At 46.3% G+C, this 21540-nt stretch overlaps 1 protein-coding gene across 1 annotated transcript in view; it reads left to right on the top strand.

Moving 5' to 3' along the window:
- The window catches only part of ACOX2 (acyl-CoA oxidase 2, branched chain), a 36094-nt gene extending 14606 nt beyond the window's left edge, over window positions 1-21488 (top strand). Inside the window, exons 10-15 of the mRNA XM_006779128.2 lie at window positions 2545-2735; window positions 4223-4402; window positions 6047-6152; window positions 10603-10820; window positions 17961-18093; window positions 21324-21488. Coding sequence (XP_006779191.1) covers window positions 2545-2735; window positions 4223-4402; window positions 6047-6152; window positions 10603-10820; window positions 17961-18093; window positions 21324-21386 — 891 coding nt within the window. The 3' untranslated portion in view covers window positions 21387-21488. The remainder of the gene's footprint in view (window positions 1-2544; window positions 2736-4222; window positions 4403-6046; window positions 6153-10602; window positions 10821-17960; window positions 18094-21323) is intronic.
- Window positions 21489-21540: the final 52 nt, after the last annotated feature.

The following is a 21540-nucleotide window of genomic DNA, read 5'->3' as shown; positions in this document are numbered from 1 at the left end:
ACTCCTCTGTAAAGCTTTCGGGACCAGGACTTTTGTTTACTGGAAGATTTTTGATCACTGCTTCAATTTCTTCTGTAGTTATTGGCCTATTCAGGTTTTTTTAATTCTCCCTGGTTGAGTTTTGGGAGCTTGTATTTTTCTAAGAATATGTCCATTTCAATTATCTTGTCCATTTTGTTGGAATAGAGTTCTTGATAGTATTTTTTCATAATCTTTTGTATTTCTGTGGGATTGGTTGTTACTTCACCTCTTCCATTTCTGATTTCGTTGATTTGGGTCCTCTCTCTTTGCTTCTTGGTGAGCCTGGCTAGAGGTTCATCAATCTTGTTTATCCTTTCAAAGAACCAGATCTTTGTTTTGTTGATCTTTTGTATTGTTTTTTGGTCTCTATGTCATTTATTTCCGCTCTGATCTTTTTTTCAAAATATATTTTATTGATTTTTTACAGAGAGGAAGAGAGAGGGATAGAGAGTTAGAAACATCGATGAGAGAGAAACATCGATCAGCTGCCTCCTGCACACTCCCTACTGGGTATGTGCCTGCAACCAAGGTGCATGCTCTTGAACGGAATCAAACCTGGGACCCTTGAGTCTGTAGGCCAACACTCTATCCACTGAGCCAAACCAGTTAGGGCAGCTCTGATCTTTATTATTTCCTTCCTTCTGCTTACACTGGGCTTTTCTTATTGCTCTCTTTCTAACTCTTTGAGTTGTTGGGTTAGATACTTTATTACTATTTTTTGTTGTTTTTTGAGTTAGGCCTATAGAGCTATGAACTTCCCTCTCATGACTGCTTTCACTGTGTCCTATAGATTTTGGGTTGTTGTGTTTTCATTGTCATTTGTTGCTACGATGCTTTTTATTTCTTCTTTGATCTCTTTGGTAGCCCATTTTTTAATAGCATGCTATTTAGCCTCCAGGTGTTTGATTTTTTTTATTGTTTTTAGTGTAGTTGATTTCTAATTTTATGCCATTGTGATCTGAGAAGATGCTTGATATGATTTCTATCTTCTTGAATTTGAAGAGACTTTGCCTGTCCGAATATGTGGTCTATCTTGGGAAATGACCCATGTGCACTTGAGAAGAATGTATATTCTGTGGCTTTGGGGTGAAATGTTCTGAAGATGTCAATTCCATCTGATCTAGTGAGTCATTTAGGATTGATGTTTCTTTGCTGATTTTTTGTTTAGAGGATTTGTCCAGTGGTGTTAGTGGAGTATTAAAGTCCCTTCTATGAATGTACTGCTGTCAATCTCTCCCTTGATATCCTCCAGAAGTTTTTTTATGTATTTGGGTGCTCCTGTATTGGGTGCATATATGTTTACCAGAGTTATATCTTCTTGATGAATTGCTCCCTTTAGTATTATGAAGTGGCCTTCCTTATCTCCTGTTATGGCCTTCACTTTGAGGTCTAATTTGTCAGATATAAGTATTGCTACCCCAGCTTTTTTTTTTCTTTTCCATTCGCCTGAAAAACCTTTTTCCAACCCTTCACCACCAGTCTGTGTGAGTCCTTTGTTCTGAGGTGGGTCTCCTGTAGGCAGCAGATATATGGGTCGTGTTTTCTTATCCACTCAGCTACCCTATATCTTTTGATTGGGGCATTTAATCCATTTACATAAAGTTATTATTGATAGGTACTTGTCGCTATTTTTATTTTTCATGCCTGTGTTCCTTCTCCCCTTCCTATTTCTTCTTATTACAGCAGACCCTTTAGCATTTCTTGCATTGCTGGTTTGGTGGTAATAAACTCCCTTTGTCCCTTTTTGTCTGTGAAGCTCCTGATTTCACCCTCAACTTTGATTGATAGCCTTGCTGGGTACAGTATTCTTGGATTCAGACCCCATCTTGATTGAATCTCTCTCTATTTCCTGAACTTGTGTGACATTTTCCTTCACTAGGATAGGGTAGTTTTCTTTTATGGTTTCTTCAAACAGCTTCTCTATCCCTTTCTTTCTTTCGTCTTCTTCTGGAACACCTATTATGTGGATGTTGTTTTGTTTCATGTTGTCCCAAAGTTCCCTTAGGCTCTCCTCCTGTTCTTTAAGTTTTTTTTCTAGCTGCTGCTCTGCTTGGGTATTTTTTCCTACCTTTTCTTGCTCGCTGATGCAGTCCTCCACTTCTTCTAGTTAGGAGTTTTTAAGAACAAAAAACTCAAGCCAGGTCAGTGCCTGGCAGCCCGTCCCATAACCCAGGACAGTGGTTCCTGGTGGACTTCCTTCCTCACAGGCCAGCTGTCCAAGACCTCTGCTTGCCAGCAGAGCCCTACCTCCTGGAAGATGGGAGCCCCCTCCAGGAGGCACCCTGCCCTGAGACCCTGGCCTGGAGGGCTTTCCTTGGTTCTTGCTGTCCTTATTGCAATGCTGCCTCATCGTGTGCCCTTGAGCAAGTCACACAACTTCTCTGAATCTTAGCCTTCTCATTCAGAGTTGTGAGCTGAGGAACAGTTCCAACCTCAACACGCAGCAGTGCTCGGTGTGTGGGAAGCATAGGTGTTGACTGCAGGGCTCCCCTACACCACCTGACCCCTTTCCTGTTCTTGCAGCTTCACGCCCTGAGCTCAGGTCTAAAGGCCATGGTATCGGAATTCTGCACCCAGGGGGCCGAGCTGTGTCGCAGGGCCTGTGGTGGACACGGCTACTCAAAGCTGAGCGGCCTGCCATCGCTGGTCAGCAGAGTGACCGCCTCCTGCACCTACGAGGGTGAGAACACCGTGCTCTACCTGCAGGTGGCCAGGTAAGGCTGAGGCTGCTGAGGTGGGAGCATCATCGGATGTCCACACAGGCAGCAGACTTTGGGGAGTGCCATTTGGGGACTGTCTAGCTCCCACAACACGTCTCCAACCATCCACTCCCCCCGACTCACCACAGCTCCCAGTTGGGCCCTGTCCCCATCAGCTGGATGAGAGCATCAGTCTCCTCACTGATGCTTTCGCCCACTGCAGTCCATCCCCACAGGCAGCCAGGGGAATCTTCTCAAAGCCCAGAGAAGACGGCATCTCTCCCTCATTTAACATGCTTCAGTGGCTTCCGCACTGTGGTCTCCAAGGTTTCTGACCTGGCCCCTGGCCCCCTCCATCCTGCTCTCGCAGCCTCCTGCCTCCACTCACTCTGCCAGCCACACATTTCTGCTTCACCACGGACCTTCCCCTAAATCTCTCTGCCCCCAGTTTATTGTACAGCTGGCTCCCTCTCATCCTCCCGGTCTGAGTCCTCCTGGCCCCTCCCATACTGCCCTGTCTCCTTGGAGCAGTCATCACAGTTGGAAAGTGTCTCTGGGTCTGTGACCGGGAGCTGGTCCCCAGGCTCAGCGCAGGCCCTGCACACAGCAGGCTCCACGTGCAGAGGCAGGAAGGAACGGCTGGGCCGGCCTCCTCCCTCTCTGGTTAGGGGGTCTCGGGCCTCCTGGCTGACAAGGCCTTTCCAGGGTCATCTAGTCCCAGGTGACTAAGCAGGGCCAGTACTTCTCTGTGCAGGAAGGGCTTACTGGCAAATATGCTATATAATATTTCTTAGAATTTTTTAATATGTAATATTTATTGCATTTTTTTTCCAAATTACAAAGAGTACAACATCATGTATTAGAACTCTGTGCCTCACACTGCCGGGCACTTTGAGGCGAGTATCATCATCCCCATCTAGACTCAGACACACGGAGGCAGGGGAGGTGACGGACAGCCCGTCCCATCACCTACAGCATCACCTCGGTCTCATGCAGCTGCAGGGAACCCAGGTGGTCTGAGCCCAGAGCTGTAAGCACTGGATTATCACAAGGAAGAGGCTAAGAGTCACATGTAATGTTCCCACTCGTGTTAGCATTCTTACATCTATTCTTTATTCGGCCAAGAAAAATGTAATTTCCACAGTCACTGTACAACCTATCACAAATCCCCGAACCGCAAGATCCTAACCATCAGAAAGGATTCTATTTGCTCAGATATCAAAAGGGTTTATGTTCAGGATCTGTCTGCCCAGCTCCACAGCTCCAGCCCGTTTCACTGTGAAACTGCAGCCTCGGTGCACACCTCCCTGAAGGCCTGCCTCCCAGCGGGCTGGCTGGGAGTGGGGGGCCGGCAGTAACCATCAGGAAGGACTGGGCAAGAACCTGGGTGGCCCTGGTTCTCCCATAGGGGGCATAAGAGTGCGTGTTTCTGGGAGAGAGGGGTGCTGGCCTGTCCCACAGTGCTCCCCACCCTCTCACCTGCCTCCATCCCCACCCACTAGGTTTCTGGTGAAGAGCTACCTGCAGGCTCAGTCATCCCCAGGCTCCACGTCGAAGACGTCTCTCCCTCAGTCTGTTGCATACCTGACCGCACCTGACCTGGCCAAGTGCCCAGCCCGGAGGGCAGCAGACTTCCTGCACCCAGAGCTCTATACCAGGGCGTGGGCCCATGTGGCAGTCAGGTGAGCCAGAGCTGAGAAATCAGCCATCCCTCCTGGGGGCAGCTCCTTCCCACAGTAGGGCCTTTGTCATTGGATACGATTCCAAAAAGCCACCCCCTTCCCCAACCTCCTCAGTCCTCTCAGCTCCTGCCACCAGGGGACCACCATGGGACCACCATGGCTGTGGCCTCCAAGGTCTCTGACCTGGCCCCCTCCACCCTGCTCTCGCAGCCTCCTGCCTCCACTCACTCTGCCAGCCACACATGGCTGGCAGTCCTCAGCCATGGACCACCATCCCTTCCCTATCCTGGTCGGGCTGTAAGCACTGGATTATTACAGCCATCACCTCTCTGGCCAGTGCAAGGGAATTTTAAAAATCTTTAGCTTCTTATTGATTTAAAATACAAATTACATACCCATATGTAAACACTACAACTGTATCAATATGTAACTACCAATCAATAAGGCAATATGCATATGTTCAAAATATCCCATGATCTAAAAATAATTTTCAAAAAGATGGCTATATCAAGGTATAGAATTCGTTTATTTCCAGGATCTAGTAGGCTCCAGGGAACAAGGATAAGACCAATTCTGTCACTCGACAGATACTGTGACTGTCAGGCACCTACTGTGTGTCAGAAATGTCCAAACCTACCAGGGGCTGGGAATGAGAGGCTCTGGCCAAGCACAGGCACCATCACAAAAAGATGGAGCGATGATTTACCTACCTAAAGGAAACCTTCTTAACCCTTCCTTAACCAGAACACCAAGAACAACTAGAAGCGTATTTTCAGTCAATAAAAAGAGGTATCCCAACCTGTGGTCCCAGGGCTGGGTAATAGTTATCTCAAGGTCACAAGCAACTTGGGACATTATTTATCCCACAATATTTGTTTATTAAGTGCCTATAATATGCCAGGCTCTGTTCTTGGCACTAAGACCTATTGACAAACAAGTCCCATAAGAAGCCCAGGCCTTACAGAGCTATCATTTCAATTGGGGGAAGTGGGGAGGGCAAAATCAGGGTACTCAGGGTAATTAAATGTCTTTATATTGCTTTTTGCTTGGAATTCAATGTGACATCTGCTTACTTATTCCCTAAAAAAGTAAAATATTGCTTAATACACAGTTTGCTTTGCCTACAAATGCTAAGGGTCATGAGATGGGCAGGGAACAGAAAATAGAAGGATAAAGGTTAGTAAGCAAATGGCAAATGACCATTTTAATGGTTTGGAGGACAAGGGTTAGTTTTCCTTTATTTTAAGATCCCTTAGACAGAAGTTGGAGCAGCCAGGTGACTTGCAGGCCTCATTAGCCTTTAGAGAAAAGCCATTCTCCTTGCTCGGCCACAAGGAGTCCGTCAGCAGAATGGCTTGCAAACACGACATGGAGTCTGCTTACAGCTCTGAGGTTGTGAACAGCTCCATTTCATGCTAGCTGTGCGACCCTGGACCAGTTAGTTAAGCCCTCCTGGAACTGTTTTCCCCACTGCCAACTGGGGATGCCTGCCCTTGGAAGAGTTGAAGAGGCCATGTATATGGAGCGTTCACCTTTGTAACACATCGTGGTTAATAACTGGGGATTATTTCTACTTCTGAGGGTCTGGGCACCACCGTCTCTTTCCCACTCGGTCACGCTGAACTTCTTGTCTTCGGCCTCCAGGCTCATAAAGGACTCAGCGCATCACCTGCAGACTCGGCTGCAGTCTGGGGCTGACGAGCACGAGGCATGGAACCAGACCACTGTCATCCACCTGCAGGCTGCCAAGGTGAGCTGCGGTCCGCGGAAGCCCTGCGCTCTGCCCCTACTCCCCAGCCCTGCCGCGGCTGCCCTCATTCCACTTCCCAGACTTCAGTCCCAGGTATTTTAATGAGAGGACTTAACTCCAGAGCAATCTCCCTGGCAGCTCTTAGGGAACACGTAACGAGGCGGTGTTATTGGATTTGCTTCAGGTTGTTCAAATATTTCCTCCCAGATAGAAAAGCAGGTCAGGCCTCCTTGTTCGTCCCGCAGGCAAGCCTCAGAAGTCTGGTTGAATTTCCACTGTGTTTTGTGTCTGTGCATAATTCACAGCAGCCAGCACATATCTGAGCACCCACTGAACAGTGGGCATCCGGCTGGGTCCTGGGGGCTCAGCAGTGTCCGATCGCAGCGGCAATCCAGGGAGTGCTGTGATGGAGATGCAGGCTGACAGGATCTGGGGCAGGTGCGCCTCTACCACCCTGTGGTGTCCGAAAGGCTTCCCAGAGGAGGCATATAGGCCAAGACTTCAAGGATGAGCTAGAATCAGCCAGGCAGAGGGTAGAGGCTGTGGCTTTGGAGAGGAAGGTTTTGGGCAGAGGGAACAGCAAGTGAAAGAGGAGGCAAGAAAAGGTGTGGTGATCGGGAGGAATGCAAATTCTCCCCGAGGAGGAGCGAAAGGAAGACTGAAATGAGGAGAGGGAGAAAGGGGGGACAGGACAGACAGGCAGGGCCTGGGGCCTTCTGCACCATTGTGAGAAGTTGGGGCTGTTTTCGTTGCAACGGGAAGACTGCAGAGTTTGTATGGAGGGGGAGTGAACTGATCAGTTTCATTCTAGAAGGATCCTGCAGGGGGAGGGATGGACTGCAGGCTAGAGGCCAGTTAGAAGCAGGTAGTAGCAGTCTGGGTGAGGGCAGAGGGTGGCCCTGACCAGGAACTTGGCAGAGGGCATGGAGAGAAGTGGTTAGATGAGAGATATCAAGGGGATAAAAGAAAATAAAAATGAGTGGCAGCTAGAAAATCAAAGGGATCATTTCAATCATCAACCATTAGGCCCAGAAAACGGCAGCCTTAAAACAGGAGAGCTCTGGAGGAGTTTGCAGGGCAGTCACAGGGCAGGCTGGTCAGGCAGGCTGGACATGAGCACCACCTGGTGACCGCCACCTCCATCACTGGCAGGTGCGGTATTAACTCTGCCACATGTGCTAAATGTCCTGTCAACACAGAGGAGGGCCAAGGCTGTGCTCTCACCAGCCTACCATAAAAACCACAGCCACCCACTTTCCAAACCTCTGTCCTGCCTTCAAATGGACCGGACATGTTTGCCAGGGTTACCTCGTTTCATACACACAACCCTGGGAGGGAGTCGCATAACCTCTGTTCCACGGATGTGGACAGAGAACTCGGGGGCGTTAGTCCAAGGTAGGAAATGGCTAGTGAACATGCTTTCCTTTCCTTTTCCCCCAGGGAGCCACTGCGCATCAGTGAGGGGGTGACAAGGGTGAGCTCAACCAGCCCAGGGCTTCCTGGGAGGTTTTGCCTTGTCTCCAAAGTCATAATGGACAGGGAAGTCTGCACTTTTGGGGCTTTGTGGTTTGGGAGGCCATCAAGCTCCCAACAGGGTGCCATCTGGAAACCATAAGGGTGCAGGGAGAGCGGGAGAGCAACAGGGGAGGAGTAGGGAACAGTGGCAGAGGGGTGGACACAAAGGAGAAGAGTGTGACCTCAGGCAGTCCTTCCCTCTCTGGGCTCTCACTCTCCTGTCTATATCATCGGGGGGCTCGTTAGAGCCCTTGAGGCCTGATGGGCTCTGATCCCACCATTCAGCCCTGCCCAGGAGAGACGCTGTCCCCAGGAACCTGGGGCAAATGCTGGCACTCAGCCTCTGGTGGCTTTGGCAACTCAGGGCAGCAGTTAAGGGCAGAGACTAGCCCTAGCTGGTTTGGCTCAGTGGATAGAGCATTGGCCTGCAGACCAAAGGGTCCCGGGTTCAATTCTGGTCAAGGGCATGTACCTTGGTTGCAGGCTTCTCCCCGGTCTGGCCCCTGGTCAGGGCGCATGCAGGAGGCAACCAATTAATTTCTTTCACATCGATATTTCTCTTTCCATCTCTCTCCCACTCTCTCTAAATATCCTCGGGTGAGGATTAAAACAAAACAAAAACACAGACTACATGGGATGTGAAGTTCAGCATAGAGAGTGTAGTCAGTAATACTGTAATAACTATTTGTAGTGACCGATAGGTACTAGACTTACTGGGGTGATCCCTTCGTAAGGTATATAAATGTCTGATCACTGTTGTACACCTGAAACTAATATAATGTTGTATGTCAGCTGTAATTGGAAAACAAATTAATTTCCTTTTAGATAAAGAGTACAGACTCGTAGCTGGGAGGTGAATGCCCCGGTTTGGATCTCGTTGCTACCACTTACCAGCCATGTGAACTTGGGCAAGGAACGTACCTCTCCATGCCTCAGTCTCCTCATTTGCATAATGGAGCTGATAACAGTACCTACCTTGGAAGATGATTATGATTAGATGAGTTAATGCATGGAACATTTAGAGAGGCACCTAGTGTATAGATACCTCCACTCCCACATTAGCCAGGGCCCCTGATTTAAATCAACCTACAGCGAAGTTAACGAAGTTCACTGTGCTCAGCCTTCCCCGAAGCGTGGAGGCCACCTTCTCTCTCTGGCCCTCCTCCTGCTTCCCCAGGGAGAGGCTCTTCATCACTCCTTCCTCAGCCCCGGGCCCTGAGAACTTCAGGACATGGCACTCAGGTTAGAACAGGAAGCGGGGCCTAGGTGAAAAAGGTAAGTCTCCAGTTTTACCAAACTGGGTCCAGTTTGAGCAGCGAGGGCTGTAGGACCCGGCGGAGCAACCCGCTCCTCTTCCACATCCAAACCCAGCAAGGCTGAGAGCACAGGCCCAGGTGGTAAACCGGTGCCATTAGCACCCCTGGGAGGCCTCTCTGGGAAAGGCAGATTCTTTCCAAGTGAAAAACCTGCTCAGATCTCTGGCCTGTTGAAGACTTTAGTGGCTGCCGGATGCCCACAGAATTAAATCCCAACCTGTCATTCACAGCCCTTCAGCACCTGAGGGCCTCTCATTGCATTACACTCCAGTGCTCAGTCGGGTTAAATTGCTGCCACCTGAAAGGATGGCCCTTTGCACATGAGCCTGGAATGACCCTATTCCTTTTCCCCTTGGGTAAACACCTTTGAACCCTCAAGACACTCTAAGCCTGCTGCTAAAAGTCACTGCCAGGTAATCCATTAACAAATAAACATTTGAGACCTAGTTTATTTATTTAAATATGTTTTTATTGACTTCAGAGAGGAAGGGGGAGGGAGAGAAAGAAACATTGAGAGAGAAACATAGGATTGGTTGCCTCCTGCACACCCCCTTCTCAGGGATCGAACCCACAACCCAGGCATGTGCCCTGACTGGAATCGAACCCATTGGCATGAGACTGACACTCAACCAACTGAGCCACATCGGCCGGTCATGCTCTCCTTTCTGCTCTTTCCCCATGGAACTCATATCCTACCAGGTAAAACCAGTTGTGCATTTGTCTTGGGGAGAGTAGGGCAGGGACACCAAGCAGCCCAAAAGATTTCAGGGAAAGCAGAGTCCTGAGAGGCTCCTGCTGGGCCCGCCACTAACGCTTTAGTTGCTGGGCTGTGGACAACGGGGGTCCCAGAGGAGCCTGGCTGGCAGAGGGGCTCTTGCCTGGTTGAGGTCAGTGGGCACTTACCAACTGGTTATTTTAACTACTGCCAGACTGCTGCATGTGGGCTAAATGATAGCACTGCTTATCTCAAGGAGTTTCCTCTCTAGCTGGGATGAATTTCATGTATATACTGAACCCCTCCTTTCTCATTCACAGCATGTGCGCACATACATCTCCTACTGCCTTGAACATGCAAACAAAACAGTATTTATTGAGACAAGTGGTGTCCTCCACTGTCCCCGGGCCAGCCTCTAATTCTCCTGTACTTTCTACTTTCAAACCTACTTGAAATTGCCCCAAGCAACCCAGCCAGTGTGGCCCAGTGGTTGAGTGTCAACCTATGAACCAGGAGATCATGGTTTGATTCCCAATCAGGGCACATGCCCAGGTTACAAGCTGGGTCCCCAGTGTGGGGTGTGCACGAGGCAGCCAATCCATGATTCTCTCTCATCATTGATGTTTCTATCTCTCTCTTCTCTGAAATCAATAAAAATATTTTTTTAAAAATTGCCCCAAGCAAAATGAAAAAACTAAGGGCCATGTTCCAGAGCCCACCAGCCCCCAACACACACAGGTGCACCCACACTATCGAAAGGGCTCGGTAAGACCCACAGGGAGCTGGGAGAAAGGCAGTGGCTTGTCAGCCTGCTGGGAAACAGGCTGCAGCAGGCACATCCCCAGGAGGGCACCTGGAGCCAGAAATCGGAGCGAGAGGCTAACGCACCTTTGTGTCCTTGTAGGCGCACTGCTACTACATCACTGTGAAGGGTTTCGCAGAAGCTCTGCAGAAACTCGACCACGAACCAGCCATTCAGCAGGCACTGCAGCGCCTCTGTGATCTCTTTGCTTTGCATGGCATCCTGTCTACCGCGGGCGACTTTCTCCATGATGGCTTCCTGTCTGGGGCCCAAGTAGACATGGTGAGATCAGCCTACCTGGACCTGCTCTTCCTCATCCGGTGAGTGGGAGTCCTCGGAAAATATCCCTTCGCCCTTTGGTCACATCAAGCCCCAAAACTTGCAGCTCCAAACCCTTGTTAAACGGGGTCTGACAAAAGCGGCCACAGTCCTGGAGAGGTTTACACCCGAGCATTATCACACCAACAGGAAGCATTATGGGTTAATTAAAAACTGGGAAAAACAGAAATAAAAATGCCTCAGAACTCTTCACCACTGTCCAGGAAATAGGAATAGTATCTAAGTAATAAAGTAAAATGAAGCCTATTACATATGAATAATATGTATTGATGAGTCCTAGGCACAGCTAATATTTAAGGAGCACTTATGCATGCCAGGCAGTAGGCCATCCCTTCATGGAAGCCTTACAGCCTTTTGAAGTGGATACTATTACTCTCCCCACTTTACTGGGGAGGACACCCAGGCTTAGGAGAGTTAAGTACTTTGTCCAAAGTCACATCATTAGCCAGAGGAGGAGCCAGGTACAGTCTGGGGCCTGACCCCAGAGCATGAGCTCTTATTCCCTGCGCACCAGTAGTGTCATTGCTGGCTTTACCCAGTGGCCAGATAAGTTTCCATTGAACGAGTACAGAAAACGTCTTACACAGTATCACACTTTAAAAAGATACTAGCTTGCAAGAACATGGAATAAATAACTTCAAAATGCAATGGTATTTAATTGTAAGGCATGCCTTTAACATTTATGTAAAACACTGTAATGTGAAAACATGAGAATGCTCGTGATCCGCCCGCAATGTGTTAAGCTGTATGTGAAGGTTGGGCTCTTGTTTATTTCAAATCCAATATCCTTGTCTTTGTTCAATGTGCTTACGCAAACTCTAACTTATTTTAATCCTTCCTTAGCTTCAAGAGGAGATTTCTTTAAAAACCTAGTAATTCATATACTCATTTGCAAAACAACACAAATAGTTTTTAAATGCAACATTAATGCAGTGCAGTTTAGGGTTATGACATACTACTGATGCAATGATATAAACCGTATCAAAACAGCCCAGGCTGGGTAGTCCTGATACACCAAAGTTGTTGGTTTGATCCCTGGTCAGGGTACATAAAGGAACAACCAATGAATGCATAAATAAGTGAAACAACAAATCAATGGCCCGACCAGCATAGCTCAGTAGTTGAGCGTAAACCTATGAACCAGGAGGTCATGGTTCAATTCCTGGTCTGGGCACATGCCTGGATTGCAGGTTCGATCTCCAGTGTGGGGTGTGCAGGAGGCATCCAATCAATAGAGAATCATTGATTCTCTCTCATCATTGATATTTCTCTTTCTCCCCCTCTCCCTTCCTCTAGGGAATCAATAAAAATATATATTTTTAAAAAACAATACAAATTAGTCACCATTGTTCATAACATGAAAAATGGGCTAACTTGAGAACATATGATGCTTGTGGTATTGGGGGTGAAGGGGTTATACACACGGGTGTGTGACTTTTACCCCTAGAACCTCCAAGAGTTCACATTATCAACAAGACTAAGAGAACTTTATATTTTTGAAATTAAAAAAATAATATATTCATAATGGAGGTTAAAAGAAAAAACTAGACAAATTATTTTATTTATAATAATACGCACTATGTTGCATACCATTTATAACTCCAAATAAGCACCTCACAGATAAGTTGGTGGTCAGTAAATGTCCAATTAAACCATCAAAAATATATTTGATAAAATTATTACTCAAGTATTAAACTTTTCCTAAAAAATTGGGAATCCAGTGACAGAAACCATTAATGGCATAACTGAGTACTGCATTAAGCCCAAGCATCTCTAATTTCAAAAAAGCTTGGCATTTGAGAAGCACATGACGACAGTAATGTTCTAGCCCTGACAGTGATGATGAAACACAAAAGACCCCGTAACACCTCCTCAGCATGATGTTTACCGGCAACAGCATTTCTAAGTGCTTGACTTGTCTCTAGAAATGTACAATGCAGGACCAAACAGCCCGGATGCAAACAGGCAACTAATGCAGGCATCAAGCCCACAAATTGATTTACTCACATTATGGTTCCTAAGTCACCCTCCTACTAGTGCAGGATAATTAGGTATGTAAGAGATTACATGCCTTTAACAGTTCTGTGTCACAACTCCCAGCCTTGACTATCCAGTATCACCCTCAGATTTCTGAGATGACAAATGATGGCACATGATTCTAAGCGACACTAAAAACCAGCTCTCTGTGTAATGGTAGTTAACTGACCCAAATAGTTTTTATTCGCGTGATCGTGAAATCTCAGTTGGGGGACTTCCAGGTAAAGACGACAGATGAACATACGCATTTACTTTCTTCCCTCCTGAAGCCTCACTAAAACATCAGCAAATGGGTTAAATTTTTAAAAAGGCATCAACCCACAAAGAAAAAGACACTTAGAGAAGAAACATGAGAATTGGAAGTAGATGGACAAACAGTGACTTAGCAGACCTGAGAAAGGTGAATCACTCCCTACAAGTGGGAAAAGCAACCAAGTTACACCCAAGAACCCCAAGAACCGGAGGACCATGTGCCTCTGGCAGTGGGGGTAAAGTTGACTGATAGGATGGGTTGAAAGTCTATTTCAGAAAGAGCTGAGTCCCCAGTTCCCCTCCTCCGTGAGCAGTTTTAAGGCTTTGCTTGGCCCCACCCTGGCAGAAGGTAAACAGCTGGGGATGAGGCTGCCCTACAGAACACAGGGGGGCTTCAGTAAAGCATGCTGATGAGCCCCTCCCCAGCCTCTTTTCCCAAGGTTCCCAGAGTGGGCAGCCAGGCTAGTTCCCTAACATGTTCCTCCTCTAGGGAATCTGACCAGCACAGGGTTCCCCAATTCACCCACACTGACAAGCACAACTAGACTTCTAATCAGCTAATTAATGCCCCACTCTTAGCTATGACCAGACACCTGAGGAAAGCCCCTGACATGAAAGAGACCAAAGCAAGCAAGAATGAGGCAACTTGAAAGACACAGAGAATCTTCAGGGAGGCGAAAACTTTTTTTAAGACATCAGTATTTTGTTTTAAAAAAAGGATTTATAAAAATAAATAAAAATGATCCTATATAATAAAAGGGTACTATGCAAATTGACCCTAACAGCAGAACAACTGGGAATGACTGGTCACTCTGACACACACTGACCACCAGGGGGCAGATGCTCAATGCAGGAGCTGCCCCCTGGTGGTCAGCGTACTCCCACAGCGGGAGCTCTGCTCAGCCACAAGCCAGGCTGATGGCTGCCAGTGGCCTGCTCCCCGCTGGCAAGTGGACATCCCCTGAGGGCTGCCAGAAGGATGTCTGACTGCCAGGTTAGGCCTGAACCCCTGGGAGTGGGCCTAAGCCAGCAGGTGGACATCCTCCGTGGGGTCCCAGACTGTGAGCGGGCACAGGCCAGGCTGAGGGACCCCCCTGAGTGCACATATTTTTGTGCACCGAGCCTCTAGTATTGTAATAACCATGATGGTGTCAGATGGTAATAGACTTATCAGGGTGATCACTTCATATGTTAAACAAATGTCTAATCACTACATCGTATATATGAAACATATTGTACGTTAACTGTAATTTTAAAAATACATAAAAACAAAACATATTACTGTCAAAAAAAAGAATCAGTGATATCTTCAAAGAGTTAAGAGGAGATACTGTGACCATAAAATAAGAATTTAATTTCTTAAAAAGTAACAGAGAACAAAAAACAAGAGCTCTATGAAATTAAAAAATGAGATGGAAATGAAAAACTTGAAGGATTGAAAGATAAAATTGCAGAACCCTCAGAAAGAAAGCAAAGACAAAAACAGAAGAGAAAAAAAATAGTAAGAGGTCTGATCCTGTCCATCATCTGAAAAAAAGGTTGAGAAAGAGGAGACAGAGAAAACAGAAGGGAGCAGATCATTAATAAAATGATTACAGAAGATACTCTTCAATTGAGGGATATGAAAGGGCACAAATGCTTACAGCCTAGAGGAGAGGAGACAAACACAGACATAAAATATAAGTCAAAGACACAGTGTGTGGAATAGTGATAAATGCTACTAAGAAAAGGACAGCAGGAAAGGAAAGGGGCTGGGGGGTGGGGGGAGCTATAATTTTAAATAGGTCAAAGGCCACCCACGGAGGGTGACGTTTGAGGAATAATCTGGAGGGGGCAGGTGAGAGGAGCCATGTGGTCGGCTGGGAAAAGAGCATCCAAGCAGAGAATAAGTAGAAATGGTGGAGGCCAGAGCGTGTTTGGCACGTCCATCCGGAGAACAGGGGCTGGAGGGGCGTGACTGAGGTGGGGAATGAGAGAAGAGGTGGGACAGTTAGGGTGCACTGAGAGGGGCAAGGGAGGGGGTGTGGGTCACGGCAAAGACTTAAGACTCTGGCTTTTACTTAGTGTGAGAACGGGAGGGTTCTGAGCATAGCACAGAGCAAAGGAACACTGCAGCAGCCAGATTAAGAACTGAGTGGGGATGGGGGACAAGGGAGCAAAACAGGGAGACTGGCGAGGAGGCTGCTGCAATGATCCAGGTGGGAGAGGGTGGTGGACAGGACCAGGGTGACAGCATTGGAGGTGGTGGGAGAAAGTAGAGCTGGAATATACTTTGAAGATAAAACAGGACTTGCCGGCAGGTTAGATTTGGGGTGGAATAGGCAGAGAGGAGTTCAGGTTTTTGGCCAGGACAGAGTTGCCATTAAATGGGAAAGATTATAGGAGGGCAGGTTTGGGCAGGTTCGACAGGAGAAAGCTAGAAACTCAGGATTTGGTTTTGAACACGTTAAGTTTAAAGAGCCTGTTAGATAGAAATCAGGTAAAACGTTAGTAAGCAGGCAAGTGAGACTGGAGAGAGAAATGTGGAAGTCACTGGCCTATGGCTGGTATCTAAAGCATGAGAAGGATGATATCACAAGGATGAGAGTATGAAGGGAAGAAGCCCAAACACAGTCTTGGGCCCCTCCAAAGATGATGCTGGGGTGACCCATGACAAGAGATACGTCAGTGGGATGGTGGGAGTGGAAACCTGTATGGATCTAGTCCAGGAGAACAGCAAAAAGAAGTGGAAATACCAGGCATACGTGAACATAGCACTTTAAAGAACGTCATAAAGAGGAGCCAAGATATGGGGTAGAGGATGGTGCCAGGAGGAGTCAAAGGCTTACTTTTAAAAGGGGAGAACTGGAAGCATGTTTGTATACTGATGGAAGTGATCCAGTAGAGAGGGGAGTGTGGGCAAGGCAGGAGAATTTCTGGAACACTGCTCCCTAGTAGACAAAGAAGGACTGGCCTCAGGAGGGAGCCTGGGCAGTTGACCTGTACTATGAAGAGAAAAGCACTGTGTGGATAAATGCATGGGAGGGAATGCTCTTACCACTTTTATTTATCAGTGGAATAGGAGGCAAAGTGATTTAGGTAAGAGATGGGGAAATGGAGAAATTAGATTTGAGGATAGAAGACAAAGTACAAAACATCACCTAAGAGAATAAAAGAGTAAATGAATTAGAGCAATGTAATAGGATTGTCCCATAAGGACCCCCATAAACCCTATGACCCTAGTCAGTATTGGTTTTTCCAGCCATAGCTACAAAGGTGGTGGCACAAAGTCTGTGGAAAATTAAAGATAATCAGGGACGGGGTTTTGCCAAAAACCAAGGCAAGAAAAGTTGTTGAATATATTTTTGAGGAGGTAACATACCAAGCCACGAAATTTCAGTGGGATAAGGAGGAAAGTGAGACCACCAGGGGGCTGAGGGACCTACTGGTAGGTGCCAGTGGGGTCACAGAATGATAAACAGTCCTACATGAAATCACCTCATAATGATGGCATAGGGTCAGCCAGAAAGAACTGAAATAGGTCCAGTATCCCAGTCACCTCAAATGCTTTTTGAAACAAAAGTCAGGGAAGAGTTTAAACAAATAATCGCATATTGTGTTTTACATCCTTTGCTAAAAAGGTAGGAAAGCATGTGAATACTTTTTAGAAACTATTTCATTCAATGGGATTAAAATAAAACACTGTTTGTTGCTTGAAAGGGAAAAAGGAAGATAGAAGTCAGAATACTAAAGGGAGTAAGCTAGGAAGACAGGAGCAGAGAAGGAAACATGGCTGAGATCACAGAGAAATTGCAGATGCTAATGATGAGTCCTGGTGTCTGATTGTGGCAAAGATGGTAGAGGGAGGCTGTACAACGAGGTTAATGGAGCAGGAGATTCAAAGAACTGAGGAGTTGAGCTTTAGAGAAACATCTACATAGACAGTGAAATCACTAAGGATTAACAATAGCAGTGTTGGAGAGAGGACAGTGAGCCTGGAGGTAGGTCACTGCAACAAGGAGATGTGGTGGGGACCTAGCTCAGCTGTGAACAGGATACATAAAGTCATAATCATATATAAGACTAGAGGCCTGATGGACGAATTCGTGCACAGGTGAGGTCCCTCGGCCTGGCCAGTGATCAGGGCCAATCAGGGCCAGCTGGCCGGGGGCGAGGGACCATGGGAGGTTGGCTGTGGGAGCGCACTGACCACCAGGGCGCTGCTTCTGCATTGAGTGTCTGCCCCCTGGTGGTCAGTGTGCATCATAGCTACCGGCCGTCTGGTCGTCTGGTTGTAATAGTCGCTTAGGCTTTTATATATAGAGATACGTACAGTCATACTACTTTAAGCACTGAGTATTATTAGTCTGGCCAAAATCGTAGCTATACTGGGAGGCAGGAAGGTGAAGAGGAGGAAGCATAGGTTGGGGTCAGAAGGTGCTAAAAATAAATCCTCATCTGTTGTAATAGAGAGTCAACAGATAATGTCCACGAGTGAACCAGCAAGAAACAGAAATATAAAAAGTTACTTAGAGACGTTCAGGTTAAAACCAAAAATATCAGTTAAAAGACTGAAACTGATTGCTCTGGGTGGGACTGGGGGGGGGGGCGCGTTTAGGAAACGGAGGTGAGAGAACAGGATATGCTCATTTTAAATAACCTCAAAGAACTATCTGATTCTTTATACTGTGCATACATAATTGATCAAATATAAAAACTTCGAAAAAAATTAAAGCTGAGTTGTTCGAAGGTGAATAATGAAGCAACCTCTAATTAGGTGTTGTTCACCATTCCAGAATAATCAGATTCATGAGCAGTCTAAAATACTCACAAACTCTTGTTTTTTCTCTCAGGAAGGATGCCATCTCGTTAACGGATGCTTTCGACTTCACAGATCAGTGTTTAAATTCAGCACTTGGCTGTTACGATGGCAATGTCTATGAACGTCTGTTCTACTGGGCCCAGAAGTCACCGACCAATACCCAGGTAGTTGAACACATCAATTACGGAAGAGAGCAGAGGACAAGCACTGAATGCACCTCCAATGTTTCCCATCTAAACTGATTCCCATTAGGGTAGAAATCGCTGCCATAGCTTGTCTGTTTAAAATATTTTGAGGATACATAAAAGAAACCAGGAGCGGGGCTGTGGCCCGGCAGGAACGCTGAGTCTGGACTGTAATCAGCAAAATGCACTGCTCAGAATTTGATTAAGGGAATTAGGAGGAGGACCCAAGCTCTAAATCATGGCTTGACACACCCAAGGGCATACACACGTAATGGCAAGCTGGCTTTCAAGTAACACAAATAAGATAAGTCACACCCCACCTTATTTTCAGCCTCCTAACTCTGAGATCTGTGTTGATAAAAGTGGGTATTCAGAGGTGACAGGAAGCTGGCTGGGCGGCGCTGGGGGGCGGATCTCTCAGACCTGACTGCCAGCTAGACATACCTCCTTCCTCTTCACCTAAGGAACACAATCCCAGAAACACAGAACATGGCTGCACCGCCATCAGTGGCCAGGAAGCCATGCGAATGACCACTGCAAGGGTTATGGAGAGAAGATGCCCAGCAGTCCTAGGAGAGGATGCTAGAGCCCTGAGTCACTAACAGAAGAGAGGGCCAGGCCGTAAGCCTCACTGGGAAAAGCTATGAATGCCCATGAACACCATTAACTGGAGTAAAGAAATAAACCCTGTACTTAGAATTTGAGGGCCCAACATTTAATAGCAGATTTGATAAAGATTTTATAAAAGCAAAGATAGACTCTACCTCCACAACAGGTTAAGTTCTATCGTGCAGACGTGATATTCAGATGGTGAAGCCTACTCCTTTACCTCTTAGGGCATATTTCAGAAAAGGTGTCTTAACACCTCATCAGATTGGCAACTCTCAGGCTTTCAGTCACACTTACCAGAGCGTCAAACTTGCTCTTAACAGTATGCATCCTGTCATGCCTCATAGCTTAATTGAACGTGATCATCTCAAGTTATAACACAACCACTACCCCCCAGATGGTTGTCAGAGAGAAGGCCAATCCATTTTGGTCATTCCCTGACTCTAGGAAGGCATCCTTTTAACTCAACAAGGAAATACAACCCACTAAAGAAGGTGTGATACACTCACTGCCTAGTACAGTTAACTAGTGTTTTACTTTTTCTAATGCTTAGATCTACTTACTAATATTTAAATCCCGGCATAAAACTACAGCCGTCCTCCCCTCCAGAAGAGCTCCTGTGGTGGTCTCAGCATAAATGCATGCCCTCTGGTGCTCCAGAGGAAAGCCTGTCCCGCTGTGCCACCTGTCAGGAGATGATGACATAACCTCCCTCAAACTTGTTTTACTAGCAGCAAGGAAACATGCCAATTCTCCTGACTCCTCATCTTCACTATAGCACATAGGGGACTTTCTTATTATTTCTAAAAGAATTTAATCTGGATATGATATGAGAGCAGGCTTATCTAAATGAGGTGCATGGCCAGCCCACAGCATCAATAGATTTGATAAGCCCGGCTGACGTAGCTCAGTGACTGAGCGACAACCTATGAACCAGGAGGTCACGGTTCGATTCCCAGTCAGGGCACATGCCCAGTAGGGGCGGGGGGGGTCAGGAGGGAGCTAATCAATGATTCTCATCATTGATGATTCTATCTTTCTCTCCCTCTCTGAAATAAAAATATATTTAATAAACAATGATGTCCTTAAAAAAAAAAAAAAGGTTGATGCACTTCATCCCATTCACTTTTCCCTTTTCTGTCACCTGCCACTTCACTGTGAACAAGGATGTAGTCTTCACCTTCCTAACCCCAGGGCCTATCACAGAGTAGACATTTGCATTGATGGAATAATTAACACGGTTTTGTGACCTACAGTGAGAGGAAGGAACCTGCTGCATCCACAATGCTGCACAGACTGTTGCCATCCTAGCGTCACTTACCTTGCTAAAAAGGTGACAGGTACAGCAAGCAACTTAGGAACTGAGATTATAAATGACTTCGGAGAACGGTTTCCAATTAGTTAAGATGGTACTTGGTTGACTGCTAATATACAGCCACATTCTCTTACATTTCTGGCTCCTCTAGAGAGCAGCAAAATGGCACTTTCACAGTGTAATGTTTTAATCTGCTGTAATTTTGAAACTTCGAGAAGAGGCAGTTTTCATTGGCACTAGTAGAAAAAGGTTCACTACAGGTATTTCAAATAAATTAAAACAAAAGCTACGTTAAAACAAACCTTGCAGACAAATGAGAATATATGTCACTGACATTTCCTATCAAAAGAAAGATGCTATGCTAAGTTAAGTGTCTTAGAGCCCTAAGCTAGTCTCTCTTCTGTCTGGGCGGGTGGGTGATGAGCTTCATGCCGGGACTGGGTGATTTGCCCTCCCGAGGTTTATTTGAGCCATGAGTCTGGTTTTTTGGCTTTTTTCCTGATCTGGCCATTTCAAGCCAGCCTTTCCAGAGTGAACAGCAAAAGGCTGCTGCCCCTCCCCACATGAACTCATATCAAAGTGATTCCCTACAGATGCAAGCAGTGGAGGAAACATTCGGGATAATTTCAAAACAAGAATCCTATTTCCCCCCAATTACTCTATTGTAAAAGTCTGTCCAAGTAGTTGCTAGATGCCTTAAATACACCTACTGATTAATTCAATCATTCAACATATTTACTGAACATACACTATATGCCAGAAACTTTCCTAGGTACTAAGAATACAGCAGAGATCAAGAGTCATTCAAGGAGCTTACAGTTTAACCTAGACAGGCAAGAAAGACACAAGTAAATGTTACATGGATGAGAGAGGGCTGAGGGAGCAAACCAAGACATCAGAAAATAACAGGGATAACCTATTGTGACATATTATATTGCTTACCTGATGCCACCGTTCCGATTCCTTTATGGTTAATGTTCCATTTCAAGGAGCCTCAAAGAGTCAAGCCTTTTATTTGTGTTAAATTCCAAAAGCAAATGATAACTGTGTTTTTTAATTGGCCACCTGCATCCACAATTTAAAATCTGCTGGAGAAAATGAAGGATGCCCTTTGGAAAAAAATGTTTCTCCATATGTTCACACAAAACGAATTTTAAAAATAATTTTTAAAATTAAAAACCTTATGTAATGTTCATTTTGAAACAAAAAAAAACAACTTAATTTGAAAAGTTATTAATCCTGACAGAAATATTCTGTCTTACTAATGCACTTCTTTCTACAACAGGGGAACCCTGCCTACCAGAAATATCTAAGACCACTACTACAAAGTTGGAGATCCAAGCTATGAAATAATCAGCAGCATTCAAGAAGCACCACTTGCCCTGGCCGGCTTGGCTCAGTGGATAGAGCATCAGCCTGCGGACTGAAGGGTCCCAGGTTCGATTCCGGCCAAGGGTACAAACCTGGGTTGCAGGCTCGATCCCCAGTGGGGGGGGGGGCAG

Source organism: Myotis davidii, unplaced genomic scaffold, assembly GCF_000327345.1.
Source record: "Myotis davidii unplaced genomic scaffold, ASM32734v1 scaffold189, whole genome shotgun sequence".
In the NCBI taxonomy this organism is placed as follows: Eukaryota; Metazoa; Chordata; class Mammalia; order Chiroptera; family Vespertilionidae; genus Myotis; species Myotis davidii.
The sequence above is the reverse complement of the archived record's forward strand: the minus strand, read 5'-3'. Positions and strand labels throughout refer to the sequence as shown.